Consider the following 18,015-nt stretch of genomic DNA (forward strand, 5'->3'; position numbering starts at 1 on the left):
TAGGCATGTTGCCCTCTGTTGCCGGCTGAGAAGCCTAATAAGGCAACGGGAGGTAAAAACGGAAAGCCATAATGAGATAGCTGATGGATATACTGCAGAGAAACACACACACACACACACACACACACACACACACACACACGGGAAAGGTAAGATGTGGCAAAGTCCCAACGAGGGCGGAGCTTGAGAGGGTGAGAAAATGATGCTTTCGGAAACAGCAAACGCAGAATCCAGCTTTTTTGTTTATAAATAATAAACATATATTGCAAATAATCCCACAACGGCGATTCTTTAGAATTCAAAATGTTTAATGCAAATATATTGGAGAGGAAAACTACATGTGTCGATTTTGAAAGATCTGTCCGTCGGATTAATTTTAAATTAAGAATAATTCAAAATATTATCTGACCGATGCAATTGAGCGAACTTAGATGTTTGGCATTTCTAGCAATTGATATTTTTTATTAATATTTTTCTATTTTATTCTTCTATTTTTTTTTTGCTTTAAAATACTCATGTGATCCCAAGCCCAAGATAAATATGCTAAAGGAGCTCAGGGACGAGTCCAAGACCCTTTCCTGGTTGCTATGGCGATAGGGGGGCTGGCAGGGATCGCCGTGGACGAGGACATGCCTGTCCAGAGTCCCGACAAAATCAATAAATAAATCTAATTGGACCGTTTTTTCTGTTTTTCGTATTTTTGATCCAAATCTAAAATTGAAATAATAAAAAACGCTCCTTTTTGATAACGAGTCATAGAAGGATTCATTTGGCCCTCATATATATATACATATATATATGTAAGATATAATATAATATAATATATATGTAATGTAAGCAACAACTAGAAGAATAAATAGATAAATGGGTAGAATGAAAAAAGTATAAAACTAAAAAAGGGGAAAAGTGGAAAAAATTTATTGTATAGTAATGAAAAAATAAGATAAAAAAATTCAAAATTAATAAAAAATATATATAAAATGCTTTATGTATATCATTTTATTTATTATTATATTATTTTATTATTTATTTTGATTTTATTATTATAATATATATGTATTTTATCTTATTTATTTTTATTTTATTTTGAGTCTTTTAGTATAGTATTTTAGAATTGAGTATTTTTTGGGTCTATCTATCTATCTATCTATCTATCTATCTATCTATCTATCTATCTATCTATCTATCTATATACATATATATATGTAAATATGTAAATAAATGAATAACAACTAGACAAATAAATAGATAAATGTGTAGAAAGAAAAAGGTAAAAAAGTGAAAAGTGGGAAAGAGGGTTTATTGCACTGTATTGTATGTCAGGTAATGCAAAACATAACAATAATAGATAATAGCAGGAAGGACGGAGAATAAGAAATGCAATAAATATAAAGTGTCAAGGTTAAGGCAATCAAGTGTTTGAATATGCATTTGAATACGTCTCTTTTTGCAAAACGGCGGGACGCGCCTGTTTGCAGACGACACTGTGATCTGGGTGGAAGGAGGAACGCTTGCGAGAAGCAAAACATCAATATTTACGTGTGAACGAGAAGCTACGATTTTATGAACGCGGAGCTCCCCGGCGTAAAAGAAGCAGAGGAGAAGGTTGGACGAAGGGAAGAAGAACAAATCAAGAATATCAGCAAGTCTCAATCACAACGACGGCCACTTCAAATCCTCCTTCGCGGCGCCATCTGGCATGTCAGGAGCCGGTTTGTCCTTTCAGGTAATTGGCTCGGCTTTAAAATGTTCATTTTTAACAATACAACCGCGGAGACGGGTTCCGGTAACTTGGCAACAGAGTCACGTCCTCTGGAGATAACGCCGCCGGAGGATCGGAGGTTTCATCCGACGACTTCAACGGACGACGATCCGCCGAGTTGTCATGGATATGCGACGCCGATGTACATCACTTCTGCTTCTTTGTCAGTTTGAAACGCCGCATTTTCCCGGGAGATGAAAATATCTCATCTTCTCGGACAACCTTCGCCTCCATCCTGCACGTCCTCTTATTTTGCACCTCCAGTTTAGTTACAAAAACGTGAAGGAGTATTCGCGCAAACGATATCAAAAAAAAAGGGCGTCTCTTATTTGCCAGGATTCTCCTGAATGGGATTTTCAAACATCGACTCGTCATATATATCTTATTACGGTTGGAAGAAAAAGCAACTCCAAAACCTCTTCTTCCAAGAAAATAAACCCGACGATTTGAATGTTTTCTTTAAAGGCTGTCCCGTCCGTGATGCCATTATTCTTTTCTTTCCATTCACAAACCCGATGTTTTCAAACCGGTCGCGGAATCGGACGATCCCGACTTGGAAGATCACCGTCTTTCAGACATCCGCCAAATTCCGACGACGTTACGGTCCGGGCGCGGCGGGAAATCCGACGAGAGCCAGATGAAGTTGACCTTCACGGCGTCTGCCCGCTACCCGCTGTTATTTCTGCCTCGATTTCTCACAAGGTAACATTTGTCTCATTCCCTTGTAATCTTAGCAGGCAAAAGTATAAGAAAGACAGTGAAACACCAGGAGTCTTTACTAACCTCCCAGCCTGCAGGGATCCAGCAGAGCGCAGATCTTTCCAGCTGCGACTGTGTGTTTGACTTTTTATGTGCGAATATAATATATAATATATCATATATGTGTATATATATATATATACATATTTATATGTAGTAATGGACCGTGAACAAAAAAGTACACTAATAATAAAACAAAATATTTGTTGAATATTTTTTTATATATAAAAAGGATAATATATAAATATATATATTCAATATAAAAATATATAATATATAAATATACAAACATACGATATAAATCTCTCTCTCTATATATATATATATAAATAAAGTATTATCTTTGAATAATTCAATATTTTTGTTTAATTTTGTATGGATAATTCCATACAAAATAATGGCTGTACATTTATGTGATCATTTGAAAGTGTAAATGGAATATCAGAAAATTTCAATATTTAAATTGAAATGTTATTTTTTTCCAGTTTAAATGATACCTGGTTGACCCGTGTATAAAAATTAAATAAGAAACGTGGCGCACCGACCAAAATAATTGCCCAACCCTGCTCTGGACTTACACTGTGACTGAAAAAGTACCCAAATAGTACAACAAAATATTTGCTGTTTTAAAAATAAAAATATATAATCTAAAATGCTATATGTATGTTTATATATATATCTGTGTGTGTGTGTATATATATATATATATATATGCTTTATTCTAGACTACCCTAATGGCACAGCAAAATATTTGTTGAAGATTTTTTATAAATATATTTTATGAATAAATACAGAAATAAATATCTCTATATTTGAAAAAAAAAACAAAAAACTATATAAATCGCTAAGCAATGAAAACTGCAAAAAATACATTTTTAAATCATTTTGAATCTCTCAGATTCACATGTTAGGTCATTTCTGCTCCTGTCTGGACGGCATCATTTACTCATTCTTACAAATTGAGTTCACTTCACTTTATAACAGTTGTGCCCTTAAAATCAATTTTCATGGATTATGTGCACGTCAGCGGCGCTGAAAAAATAAAGAATTATGCAGAGAACGTGTTCCTCTTCACCGCAAGTATTTAGACAAATAAATAACGAGAAAAGAAATTGCTGAGGAGGGATTGGTGGTAATAGAATTTGATTTAAATAAATATACACACTCAAAACAATTGCAAGATTTTGCTCAAACATAATTGAAGTATCTAATCGTATGTTTAATACATTTGAACTGAAGGTATATGTTTTCCTATCTTGCAAGGATCCCTTTATCGTTACATTTTTTTTTTCTCATTCCCATCCTGTTTATTTATATCCTTGTTGTCATTCTGCTTTCTGTCCCTGCACTTCTTATTGTCCTTTAAATTGTCTCCTCTATTTACATTTATATTCATATTTATTGATATTGTTATTGTTACACTGCTGTGACAAATGAATTTCCCCAATGGGGATCAATAAAGTATTATCTTATCTTTTCTTATCTTATCTAACAGGGGGTAATAATGTGTGTGTGTGTGTGTGTGTGTGTGTGTGTGTGTGAGGGATAAGGTACTCGGGGGGGGGGGGTAACCACTTGGAAAAGCACAAATTAAGAAAATATATCATCGTAAAGGGTTTGTAAAAGCGCATTAAAACGTGCTGACGAAATGAAACCGAGACATCATGTTTAACAAATAAAAGAAAGCTTTTATATATATTTTTTTAAATTATATTTTGCGAGCAGATAGGAATCTCCCGAGTTTCGAGCCTGGCAGAGCGTGAGGAGCTTCCCGACACATCCAGGTGACAGCGGGTCTATTATTACCTGGACAGCCATTCTTTCCTCCGCTCTTCTTGGAGCTAATGAATATGGATCGTCGCCGTCTTTATCACATTTCAGTGGCGCACTGCTTCTCAAACCACTCAGGTACAGTCAATTTTTGAAAAAAATGCAACAAACAAATTATTTAAAAAAAAAAAAAAAATTAATGCAATACGTGTAAGATCAAAATAGAAAAGCAGCTACGCACACACACACACACACACATATTATTCATTAGTTAATGCAATCTAGCGTTTCACTCAAGGTCTCAATAAAGGGTTTGGCAGGAATGGAGGAAAAAAAAGGTGATTTTCTTTTTTTTTTAATTCGATCAATGCATGGAGGACTCAGTTTGGTATTTGGCACGCTGTGTAAAATATTAGTGATTTATTTATAAACATTTTTTTTCAAGTGTTTCAAAATACATTGGCTTATTACTTATTACTCTTCACGAATGTAGCGTAAATGCTCGCCGCTTGTACGCCGCTTTCACACTAGATCGCGTTCGCACTCAGTCGCCGATGCTGTGCGAGATGCGAGCCGTGGAATCTAACCGTCAACCTTTGGATCGGAAGGACTCCCGCTCTTCCAGCCGAGCCGCTGAATTGCTAGGCGTTCAGACTACGCAGTGGCGACTCCTCTTTTCGGTGTTTTTTTTGTGGATAATCTTCAAATCTAACAGCTTCCGACCAACCGCAGATCTCCGTATTCTGGCCAGAGCTGACCGATGATTGGAGAGAGGAGTCAAAGAGGCTATCTTTATCAAAACAAGAAAAAAAAATCTCTGAAAAGAGGAGGGGACCTCAATTCTGAGCATCTGAACCGCTCCTGTAACGTCCAAATAGCTTTGAATTGTCTAAGTTTGGGTATGTAATCCTCATTTTGAAAGTGAGGAGAGGATATAAATGGATGGATGGCTGCAGTTGATCTGTTAACGAGTCGCAAGAAGAATCCCTGAAATCAGGAGCGCCCCCGACCATGAGGCAGGAGAACTGCGTGCCTCACTTAGCTGCTCTTGGCAGCCATTTTCTGATCGCTCAGCACAAGAAACTAGTCACACACATACATTTGTTGACAAATTGGAAATGTTGTTCATATACCAAAAGTGTTTAAACGTTTTAATAGTGACATTATGGTCTTAGTGCAGAGGATGCTAGCAGTTAGCTGTCACTGAGGCTCAACAGTCTCTTCTCAGTATTTGACCCCTAAATGTGAAAATCCAGCCATTTTAAATAAAATAACAATCCAAACCCGGTGAAATGAAATGAAAAATACCTTTACACTGCAAATCATTGATAAATATAATCATTTCATTTTTTTCTTTCCAAGAAGTGCAAGTGAGGCACGGCCTCTGCTGCCTCCCCTGACTGCACATCACTGATGTAAATAACCTCACTCGTGAACAATCTTAGATGTACCTTCCTTGTAGCTTGCATGTTAGAGGGAACATCTTTGTGTTTATATTGCCACACCAAACATGCTCACACGAACAATACCAGACGGCTATTTCGCCATCAGATGTTACACATCAGATGACCAAACTAATAATATCACAACAATATCACTTTCAACTTGCAAAATACTTATTTTATTGCCTGTTTATATAATGTATAGTTATTTTATTGCCTATTTGTATATTTTATATATTTATTGTCTATTTGTACAGTTGTATATTTGTATTGTCTTCCCAGGACTACAGATGGAAATTAGCTATGAGCTACAATCTGGTACAATCGTCTCTGCCTCTGTGCTTAATGTAATTGTACACTGTATTAATAAACTTTTTAAACTAAACTAAACTATTGGTTACGAGTTAAATAACGATGTGATTTTGACAAGACCGACGTTGAATGTGACAACTGTCTGGTCGCCTGTTTTTAGCGATTTAACGGATCACCTTAGTCCTCGATGCAAAAGTTGCCAACCCTGCTAATTTTGTCAGCTGTTTATTTGTATCGTAGCCCCTTGCTAAGCTAACGAGTGTCTTCTGCATTGCAGGACGGCAAAGCCGGAATTTCCTTGTGCGTGAAAACACGTTTCCTTACTGTATGACAATCTCCAATAGTCCTTCAAACTGTGCTGTGCTTTGTCACAGGTTAAAAAAAAAACAAAAAAAAACAAAAAAAAACACGATTTAGCACTCGCATTTTCAAATTGCAATGACGCGATGACGTGGGGTCTTATCAAATCTGGGTTACAGATTAAAAAAAAAAAAAAAAAAAAAAAAATTAAATGCGCCAGTCGGTCCATCCGTGATCCCTGACCTGAATGCTGTGATCGGCGTGTTGCCGGGCAGACGGGAACCCTGGAGGGCGCTCGGAGCTGCCTGGTCGGGAAAATTAGCAGTTAGCAGATCTTAATCTTTAACTTCCAGTCCCAAGAAGAGGAATGATAAAGCTTTTATTCAATTCCTCACCATCCAGGGTGAGGAGGTGGAGATAGTGGACTCCTACAAGTAGATAGTAGTATGTTCACATTCTCGCACTTAAATGTCTTATTGCAGTGTTTCCTGCTCACTGTTCTATTGCAATGTTCACATTTATATCTATAATTATATTTATAACAATGTTTACACTCTTCTACCAGCACATTTCCCAATGCACTGCGGACAGCAAAGGAAGAATTTCACCGTGTAGGGAAACTCCTTTCTATACTGAGCATATTTGAATTTTGAAGCTTGTTGTTGATGTTTTGGTTGTCTATTCTTTTTTTTTTTTCATTCTGTTATTTTAGTATTTATGTACTTTCTTGTATGTGGTGTGTGGATGAGAGTGAATGGTTTAAAAGAAAGAAAAACAGAAAAAAAAAAAAGATCCGTAAATGACCTCATCGCCCGTCATCACCCGGGATCAATTACAACCGATTTTAAGGATAAACCATAATTTTTTAATTATTGGAAATTCTTGAGTTTTATTTTTTCATCTGGGTTCTCCTGCCAACACGCTCAAACTCTGCTGCCGTGTAAATACTTCATATGGATATGATAAAATTGTCAGTTTATTATCATTATTCAATAAATCATCTATCCATTTATTCATAAATATTTATCTTATATATATCATCTCATTCTGTACACATAATTAATACACATCCCGTCATATATTATATCCATCTTACGTAAATGTTATGCTCGTATTATATTATATTATATCATATTATATTATATCATATTATATTATATTATATTATATTATATTATATTATATTATATTATACAACATACAAATGTGTCTGCTACAGGTATGACAAGTTAATTTTCCCCTGGGATCTATCAATCTATTTTTTTTTTATATCAACTGTTGCACTTAGTATTAGTTTTTTAATATATCTACATATTCAGCTTAACAAAATGTGATTGCATTTTGCATTCAACATTGTGTATTCCACAATTCAATTTTTTATTCAAATTCTTTGAGAAGACATTTATTTTTGCTAACAAGTACATCTTAATCTGTCCAATGACTAATTTTCCATGTTTAAGTGAGAAAGTAAAGTAAAGTACAGAAAATGAGTTGCAAAGTATTTATAGTTGATTGTTGATCGGGATTTATTTTAAACATCCATCCAATCGACGCTTAATAGAAATAGAAGAAAAAAACAGGGAGGTAAACACATGGGAAAGGAGTGGGAAGTGGAACTTACATTCAACTTAACACACACACACACACACACACACACACACACACACACACACACTGAACTCCGTTTGAACTTTGCAGACAGGATTTAGTTGTGTTCTGTGGGAGTGCTTTGATGTCCTGCAGACAGCAGCGCCACCCCCGTTCTTCAAGCACAACACACACACACACACACACACACACACACACACACACACACACACACACTCGGCACAAACGGCAATTGACCAAACTGTCCTTCTTGACCCTTGTTTACATCAGCAACAAGTCAAAGTCGGACAGGAGGTGGGATGAAATCATCCATGCCCCCCCCCCCCCCCTCCAATCAATCAATTTTATTGATCTGTGATTTATAGGCGTGGCGGCTACCGGTAACTTTACAGGTGTGTGTTTTGTGACTGTTACCAGGTTGGGAAACACCAGAAGTCTCCAGATGCTATGAAATTACGACCCGTCAGTCATGACGGGGTAATATTGACTTTCTGAACGTTTACAAAACCGATTTATTTTGATGCCGAAACGACGAAAATGGGAGCGAACTTCCGTTTCTTTGATCCTCTGAATCTTTAAGAGTTATTCTTCGAAAAACTTGCTCATTACACACAAAAAAAAAAACAGGACGCTTTAGGCGTGAACGTTGGCAGACGGAAAACACAAACGCAGGCCTGTAACGTCTCCTCCTAAACGTACCTTCATTTCCTGAAAAAGTCGCCTTTATGAAACGCCGCTCTTCTAAAAATGGCGAGGATGCCACAAAGTCAACGAGAAGCGACAATGCGGGGGAAAAAAAAAAGACGGGAGGAGTAGAAGAAGAGCACACCCGTCCTGCGATGAGCAAAGCAAACTTTCATGAAGAAAGTCGCTGCGATGCCAGGCGTGGGAGGCGGCCCTTATTTATTTCTTTCTGTTTATCCGACTGTCAGTAATTTATTCCGGATTCTCTGTTTAAAATACTCTTTCCCTCCTCCGGCTCTGCACACCAGAGCGGAGCTGCGACGGCTCCTTTTTCCACGATTGTCTACCGAATATTGAAAATATAGTGATTGCTGATGGAGAATGGGAGGGTTCTTGGTTGCCCCGGCAAAAATGTTTAAGCAGCCCAACATGGAGGGAGTTCAGCTGGAAGTAAAGAATAAGGTATTTTAAAACTCCCTTGATAATAGCTTCTTTTTTTTTTTTTGAACATTTATTAGAACAGGTTCCTTAACAGTCATGCACATTCTTACAAAACCTCATAACAAGATATACATTATACAATAATCTTTATAGGTCACTTATTTCCTCAATAGCAAACGAAAAATAAAATAAAACTGAAAAAAAAAAAAAAAACACAAAAAGACATCTAACTCAGTCAAATAGAGATAATATCTTCAGATAATAGCTTCTAATGATAATAACTGTTCTCCCCTGTGTTGGAGGGGATGTGACATAACGGGGGACTTTTCCCACATTTTTTTCGGACTGCCCTAAACTGATGAAATTCTGGGAAGAGGTAAAAAAAAACAAATAAGTGAGATTTTAAAATTAAACAGACCAATTGATCCACAGCAATTTATTATGGGTGCAGCATCAACAAGCGATTTAAGGAAAAACCAGGTGTTTTCGCTCAGAGTTCTTCTATTAATTGCACATAAAATGATCGCAGTAAACTGGCTCGAACCCCACAAACCTACTGGACCAGCGGCGTCAGAGGCTTAAGGATGGAAACTCCATGGACTTCAGACAAACCTATATCTTGACAAATGGGCACCCATTAAAAAATGTTTGGAGAGTTGAAGATATTATCTCTATTTGACTGAGTTAGATGTTTTTTTTTTTTTTAATTTTTCGCGTGCTAGTGAGGAGATCAAGAAGCTGGAGGATTTCAGGTACTCAGGGTCAACAGTCCAGAGCAACAGAGTGTGCGGAAAAGAGGTGGAGAGACGGGTTCAAGCAGGTTGGAATGGGTGGAGAAAAGTGTCAGGGGTACCAAGAGATAGAAGAACATCAGCCAGAATGAAAGGAAAGGTGGACAAGACAGTGGTGAGACCAGCGATGATGTTTGGACTAGAAACTGTTCCAATGACCAAAAGACAGCAGGCAGAACTAGAGGTTGCAGAGATGAAGATGTTGAGGTTCTCTTTGGGAGTGACCAGGATGGAGACGATCAGGAATGAGTCCACCAGAGGAACAGCACATGTTAGATGTTTTGGAGAGAAGGTCAGAGAAGCCAGACTGAGATGGTTGGGTCATGGACAGAGGAGGGATAGAGAATATATTGGTAGACGGATGCTGGAATTGGAGCTGCCAGGCAAGAGGTCTGGAGGAAGACCAAAGAGAAGATTTATGGACGTAGTGAGAGAAGATATGAAGGTAGTTGGTGTGAGAGAGGAGGATCCAGAGAATAGGGTTAGATGGAGAAAGTTGACTTGCTGTGGAGACACCTGAAGGGAAAAGCCGAAAGAAGAAGAAGAAGAAGAAGAAGAAGAAGAAGAAGAAGAAGAAGAAGAGGAAGAAGAAGAAGAAGAAGAAGAAGAAGCGTGCTAGTGAGGAAATAAGTGACCAAAAAGAATATTGTATAATGTGTATCTTGTTTTGAGGTTTTGTAAGAATGTGTGTGACTCTGTTAAGGAACCTGTTCTAATAAATGTTAAAAAAAAAAAAGAAAATATATAAAAAAAAGGGGTGTCGGGGAAGGAGTTTTTGTTCTTCCTCAAACGTCGAGCAGAAACAAAAGAGGTGTGGCGGGATTTGCCGCACCTGGCGAAGATTGGATCGGCGCTCGGCGGGTCGCGGGTGCAGAAAAAGGGAGAACGTGCACGTTTAATTTAGCTAGATTAAAGTCTGCAGAGGCTTCTTTGTGACACACACACACACACACACACACACACACACACCTGGAAGTGAATGAAAGCATGATGTCATGATATAAAGCCTGATGAAATGATACGTAGCCCCCCCCCCCCGCCAGAACACACACACACACACACACACACACACACGCATGTGTGCAATCTTATCATATTCAGATAGTGAAGTAGGGATTACCTGTGGCTGATTGCTGGATGAGAATATGTGGGAATTTAATCCTCATTCACTCGGTGTGAGGATGAATCTGTGTTACCCGATTTGATCGACCCCTTTGACTTCGCCACGCTTCCCCGTTGGCCTCGAACAAAAAAAAAAAAAAAGCGTTTTTTTTCGTTCCGGGATTTTATTTTGGTCATGCAAGGTCACCTTTTGGATTTTTTTTTTTTTTTTTTTTTTTTAACATTGGACAAATGTGCATTTGTTTGTTTGTTCACGGCGTGCCGTGCGATCCGTCTGCAACCCCTGCGCCTCAGAGGATGACTCAGTGGTTGTGTTTGGATCAGACTAGAGTCTGGAAATACAAATAAAAGGCAGTGAAAGTGTGGGTTCGCGCTGGAAGAAGCCGCATGAAGGTTGGCGTTGGACTAGATCCTGAGAGGAGGTGTTTTCTTCTGCTTCTCCTTTGGGCTTTTCCCTTCAGGGGTCTCCACAGCGAATCCACCTTCTCCATCTAACACCCTTCTCTGGATCCTCCTCTCTCACGCCAGCTACCTTCATATCCTCTCTCACAACGTCCATCCGTCTTCTCCTGGCTCCGGTTACAGCATTGGTCGCCATCCCTCCTCTGTACATGAGCCAACCTTCTCTCCAAAACATCTAAGATGCGCTGTTCCTCTGGCGAACTCCTTCCTGATCTTGTCCATCCTGATCAAGAGAACCTCAGCATCTTCATCTCTGAGACATCTTTTCGCCATTGTCATAGTTTGTAGATCATCTCACCACTGTCTCCTCCACCTTCTACTCTTCTATCTCTTGGTACCCCCGACACTTTTTTCTCCACCCATTCCAACCTGCTTGGACCCGTCTCTTCACCTCTTCTCCACACTCTCCTACGCTCTGGACTGTTGACCCAAAGTACCTGAAATCCTTCAACTTCTTGATCTCCACTCCCTGTAGCCTCACCGTTCCAAGCGGGTTCCTCTCATTCACACATTCCACTCCTTTCCAGAGCATACCTCCACCTCTCTAGATGTTCCTCCATCTGTTCTCCGCTCTCATGGTCCATGGAGATTCCTGTCTAACCTCATCTGTCAGCCTGTCCATCACCATCGCTAACAAGAAGGGGCTCAGAGCTGATCCCTGATGGAGTCCCACCTCCACCTTGAACTTCTTTGCTACACCGACAGCACCCCTCACCACTGTCTCACAGCTGGCATACATGTCCTGCACCAGTCTAACATACTTCTCTGCCACCCCAGACTTCCTCATATAATACCACCTGAGTAATGGTGCATTATGAAGGTCAAAATAAAACATGAGATATGAACCCTAAATGTGCAATTTCTGATTTCTTCCGAAGGATCCCATTTCAGAACAGTTGAAAGAATGCTCTTCTAAGAACTATCCGGCTTGAATTCCATTCCAGGAATTAGCCTCTACCAAGGGGAAACCTTCTAGTTTTCCATTGGCTCAGGCAGTTAGGGTACATGGTGGGGATCAGTGTGATGCAAGCCTCTGGGACGTTCACCTAAAGTGGCAAACCTTTGAGGGTCCTACAAGTTTTTCGGTGCATTCAAGCTGCTTAGGAACTGGGATCTTGGTTCCTCAAACCAGGTTAGCTCCTACTCCCTGTGTCATTTTATGGGACAATGGGAACTCACATGAAAATAGGTGCTTGGTGATTGGTAGCACCCATCACAAGGTACTTCCTGTACCATTTTTAAAAAACAATCCTGATCACTGGTCAGCTATATTTTTCCAACTAAATGGACATACCCAGTGACAGGGGAGCCCCCGATCCTGCCTGTTGGGTAGGCGGGTAGCGTCGCTCATACGGTACACAAAAGGACCAAGACCAGAATGGAAAACTTGGAACTTTGAAGCACACACTGCACTGCACGGACTATATCCTGGGAATTGTACATTGGCAAAGACTGAATTCTTGACAAGGATTTTTGTATTTTCGAACGACCGGTTCTCTTTGTTTGCTTATTTTCCACTGTTTTATATCAAGGTCGTTGCAAGGGCAATGGTGAAGCAATAAACTGGTAATTTGTTCACCTTCTCTTTTCGTGAAGCCTACCTCTCTTTTGAACCTGGGTAGATGTTTAGTGCTTTGCTTCCCTAGAATTGGCCTTGACAAGCCCTGGACCTTCTTGTTCTCTGTTCCTTTTGCCGGTTGCCCTTTGCCGGAGCATACCGTGCAACACTGACCCCTAACAACTTGCGTTGGCACTGCTCTTTTTGCTGCTTTTGGCTACTCAACCGTAAGCTCCTGAAAATGGATTCATATTTGACACTGAGCATCCATGAGCCCTTGTACTCTCACCACTCGTCCCTTCACAACATTAACTGTTTGTGCACTTACGATGTTCATTAGCGTGAGCAGGTACTTCTGGACGTCCACCTCCCCGTGAAACTTCACAACAGAGTTGTCGACACCCAGCAGCACCTCGATGTTGTAGGCTCTGTCCAGGCTCTGCCTGCGCATTCGACCGGCCCGGGTGTTGTTGATACTCTGTTCCACGCCGCGGTACAGAGACTCCAGATCCATCAGACCGCCAAGATCGGCACCTGGACAGGAGACACATGCCATAAGATTTCGAGCTCTTTGGAACATGCCATGCATACAAATGCATCACCAAAAAAAAAGGAACAGCCTATGTGACTTACAAAGTGAGCCTCATGGCTTCCTTTTCAATGCTGTGAATGAAGGTTATCATTTGATAAAGATGCCACCAAAGATGCTTTACAGTTGTGTCACAGCCATAGCAGAGTTTCTGTTTTTCTACTCTGGTCTTGGCAGGACTGGCCCTTTGGAGTTCCTGGAAACTTTTCAGGTACTAGGCTGTTTTATTTTTGTGCACTTGGACAACACGGGAACCAGAAATTGGGACCTCAGTTCATGGTTTATGGGAGCTATGAGACATAGATACTTGGTGGAAGCCATGCCCATCACCAGATACTTCTTACAGAACCAGCAAGAAATGGACTGCCCAAAAGGTCCAAGCTGGTTGCTGCTGGTTTTGTCTGCATTTTTATATCATCTTTCAGTTTGATGGCTTCTGTTAAAACCATTAGCTTTGCATTAGCTGCTTTCGCAAATGGGAACTATTTGCAGTTCCAAGGTCCTTTTAAGGAACTGGGCTGTTCTTTTGTGCATTCTGACACCAGAGGAAGTAAGTACCATTGACCTTGCAGTGCGTAGAAGCATTTTAGACATTTTAGTGACTCTGAAGCGTGGCTTTATTTTTTCAGTTGCACAGGAACTCCTATAACATAGATGCTGGCGGAACTTTTAAGCCACGGGCATTACCAGATACACCTGACAGGCCGCGGAGTGCCATTTTTAAAAACTCTCATGGTCGCTGATCAGCTGTTCTCATGCGGCAAAACAGAAGGAACCAGCAAGAAATGGGCCGACAAGGATGTCGAGGCTCTTCTGGCCTGCTCCGCCACCACAGGAGTTTCCAGGGGTTGCAACGGAACATCAACATTTTCACCAAAACAAGTATTAAATTAGCAAACAGTGGGGGGTTTTCACACAGCGAAGCAGCGCAGGGAGAAAATTAAAACACTTCAACGCGTTTGAAAGTCCGTGGTTATTTTTCCCGCCACCCAGAACATGGATACTTGGCTCTCCATGTTGTCCGAGTCGTCTTCCCGTTCCTAACGGCGGTTTCTTTCCAGACCGGACACGAATTATATTGTGCTGTAGATTCCTGTTTGATTTTTCAGCCTTCCCTCACGAAGCGTGAATCTTCGGCTAATCTGTCTTTAGGTGTTTACATTCTTTCAAATCTGCTCATGCGATGCCCCCCTTTTTTTGCTTCTTGCAACACAGCAAAGTGCACCCTCCCGCGCCTCTAGAGCATACATGTCCGGGTTTTCATTTTCTGTGCGACCCTTTGTAACCGTTGCGAACGGTGTGGCTCTCCTTCGTAGACCTCTCCTAATCAACCAAATATTTCCTCTCCCGTCTGAATAAATGCAGCAGATGGTGCTTGCTAAACACATGGATTAAGACAGCTCCCTCACACAGGGGCTGCCCACCCTGCTCCCATCTTGGCTTCTCTACACGCTGGAAAAAAAAAAAAAGGCAAGTCGCGCTATAAACTACGCATGAAGTTACTCCCCGAGAATCTCTGCAACCCCAAAAGTCACCCGACCACTTCCGACCACTTTTCTCCATTTGGTTGCTTCGGAGGCCGTCGTTTAGCTCTGCCTCGTCTTTTCCTTTAATTAAGCGGACAAAGGACACTCCCGGTGAAGAAAGACAAGATGGATTGTTCTGTCTTCACTCTGAAGGCCATCTTTCCTTCAGCAGCCACCCTCCTCCTCCTCCTCCTCCTTCTTCTTCTCCGCAAGCACGAAAAAACGTGACGCGAGAGTCACGGCGTCTCGTAGGAATCAACAACGCGGCGTCCGACCGAAGCCGTTCGAAAAACCGAGGTCGGACGGGAAGCGTCCCGCAAGGGGGGGGGGGGGAGGCGACATGCGCGATGTTGACGTTCGCACGTGGCCGTATGTTCCCGTTTGGAAATTAATCGACGGCGCCGCACAAGGCGCACGTTTAGTTAAAGCTGCACGGCTGAGTAACTGTAATAGATGTGCCGTTAATAGAAAGGCGCTGGATGGCGAGATGGGAATCAACATGTGGCATTAAGGGACAGCTGGACCCTCCAGTGTTTTGACACATACAGTTAGAGGGAGTGTTAAGTGGAGGAGAGAGAACCAGATCTGAGAGGAAGACACAGGGAAGAGAAAGAGAGATCTGCCACCTTGTCTCCCAATCAGCAAGGGGCATCCCGCTTTCCCACTCCTTCTTATGCAACGTATCCTAGGCAACGGATTTATGGGTAAAACAACGACTGCTCGGCTAATATCGGCGCCCGAGAGCCAATCTGGCCACGGTGCGCCGCAGACAAAGATAGGCGTTAAAAGAAAAGAGTCACATGATCACTTTCTTTAAAAATGGCGCCATGATAACATGTTTGTAAACACACTTCGAAACGTCACGCATGTGAGAATATGTTTTTTGGATGAAATAAAGCCGCCAAGCTCCTCCATGCCGAGCAACCCTGCGTGCAAAACGCTTTAATAATCGTGAAAAATCATGTTGTATTTATTATATAAATGCAGAGCGATTTGGTACCGAACAATTTGCACAATATTGCGCAATTTGTACAGCAATTTATATATACGTGATTCTCTTTTTCTTGTTTTTTACTTTTATTTTTTATTTTTATTTTTTTAATTATTTTTATAATTTTATTTTTTCTGATTTTTCAAATTCTGAAAATCATCTTTTCTTTTAAAATGTGCAGAGTTTTTTAAAAACTCTACTTTTTTAAAAACTCTCCTTTTTTTCTTTTTTTTTTTTTGTTTATTATTTTATAATTTTATTTTTTCTGATTTTTCCGATTCTGAAAATCATCTTTTCCTTTTAAAATGTGCGGATTTTTTTTTTAAAAACTCTACTCAATCGCCTTTTTGATCCAGCACCCATCCCTAATAGGTTAGCGGATGTTATTGTGTTTTCCTTTTTTAGCTAACGGAAAAAAAACAAAACAAAATAAAATAAAATAAACAAAAATAAAATAAATAAATAAATGAATATTAGCAGCACGGAGTTGTTTCAAGGATCGAGTTTTTCGGCGCTTGTTAGCTGAAATGCTTCGCGTCCACCTCTAAGATCTACCTTGATATCCAGCCAAGAGCGACGACAATGCAATTTGCTTCTCGAGAAAAAGTTGTTGCTAATTATTTACGTTCTCCCTTGTAAAGCTCCTTGAAAATAATCTTTAAATGATGTAACGCGCCGGCACAGCTGGACGACAAACGGCGGGAAAGGTGAAGATAACTTCGAAAGCGTCGCCGGCGCTAAAGTGATTAAACAAGCGATTCCGCTTCTCAAGGTGAAAAGGTGCAGCCGAGGCACCCGTTCCTCGTGATTTTAACGTTCTCATTTCATGGCACCTCCGTCCTCGCTTACCTCTCGCAAGCAAACCGCCAACACACACCGCTTCAGCTGTTTTTCGGAGTTTTTCGGAGAAAAAACGCGGAGGAATAAAGGTGAATGCCAAACTGAGAGAGGTGGCGAAGGAGCTGAGACGCACAAACCCGGAGTTCCGCTCAGAGCAGCGTCCTTATATCGAACCCGTCGCCCTAAACTTGTGGCTACGGGATTTGTTTTGTTTTTTTTTTTCCAAAGAATCTGTGGCCCCACTTCCAAATCACGCTTATTCACGCTGTTTATTAAACCAGTGGTCCCCAACCCTCGGGATCACTTGGTACCGGGCCGCGCAAGAAATTATCAGGTATTTCCATTGGATTTATTAGGAGTCTGAACAATCTTTATTTTGAAAAAAATGACTGGAATCTCTCGGTTACATCTTGGTCACTTGAGCGGCAAAAATGAGTAAATAGCTTGCAAAATGAGTGAAAAACAGACGTCAGACGGAAAGTTTATTTTCGAAGGGTAAAAGGTCTAGTGAAGAGACAGAAGAAGAGCCGACAACATAGGTGTCAAACTCCGGCCCGGGGGCAAAATCTGGCCCGCACTTTAATTATTTTTGGCCCGCTAAGACATACTAGCCAAATGACCACTAGAGCTGGCCCGCTGGGTTAGTCTACACAGCATGTATCGCTAATTCTACAAATCCCAGAATTTTCTGCTGGTGTTTTGGCACAAAAATCACAACAGGACCCATAAACGCCCTCTCCTCTGTTGATATTAGCGACCTTATGCTAACACCGGCACCCTGCTACTTAGGCAGAAAACAGAATTTTGCATGTGTGTGATATGAAGTTATATATTGTATAGTGTTAAGCTATGCTTGTTCCATATTTAGTTTTTAAGCAAAAGTCGTTTGGGTTCATTGTTATATCTGGAGGAAGATTTTTTTTCAATACATATCAATGTTGGCCCGCGACTTTGTCGCAAGAATAAGATTTTACCAGGGAACACCAGGAGTTCTACTTGAAATGTGGATTTACGGTCACAGGTGATTCCCACAGACTGAGCCGCTTCTGCAGAATATG

The 18,015-nt window shown here is 40.5% G+C and overlaps 1 protein-coding gene across 2 annotated transcripts in view; it reads right to left on the reverse strand.

Moving 5' to 3' along the window:
- LOC147227510 (A disintegrin and metalloproteinase with thrombospondin motifs 2-like) overlaps window positions 1-18,015 on the reverse strand; it is a 156,876-nt gene that overhangs the window by 34,663 nt on the left and 104,198 nt on the right. For both annotated transcript variants that reach the window (XM_086158198.1, XM_086158197.1), the window contains exon 4: window positions 13,340-13,545. In XM_086158198.1, coding sequence (XP_086014324.1) covers window positions 13,340-13,545 — 206 coding nt within the window. The remainder of the gene's footprint in view (window positions 1-13,339; window positions 13,546-18,015) is intronic.

This window comes from Fistularia commersonii, chromosome 13, assembly GCF_037954325.1.
Source record: "Fistularia commersonii isolate RoL2024-O1a breed Wild chromosome 13, RoL_Fcom_v1.0, whole genome shotgun sequence".
NCBI lineage: Eukaryota > Metazoa > Chordata > Actinopteri > Syngnathiformes > Fistulariidae > Fistularia > Fistularia commersonii.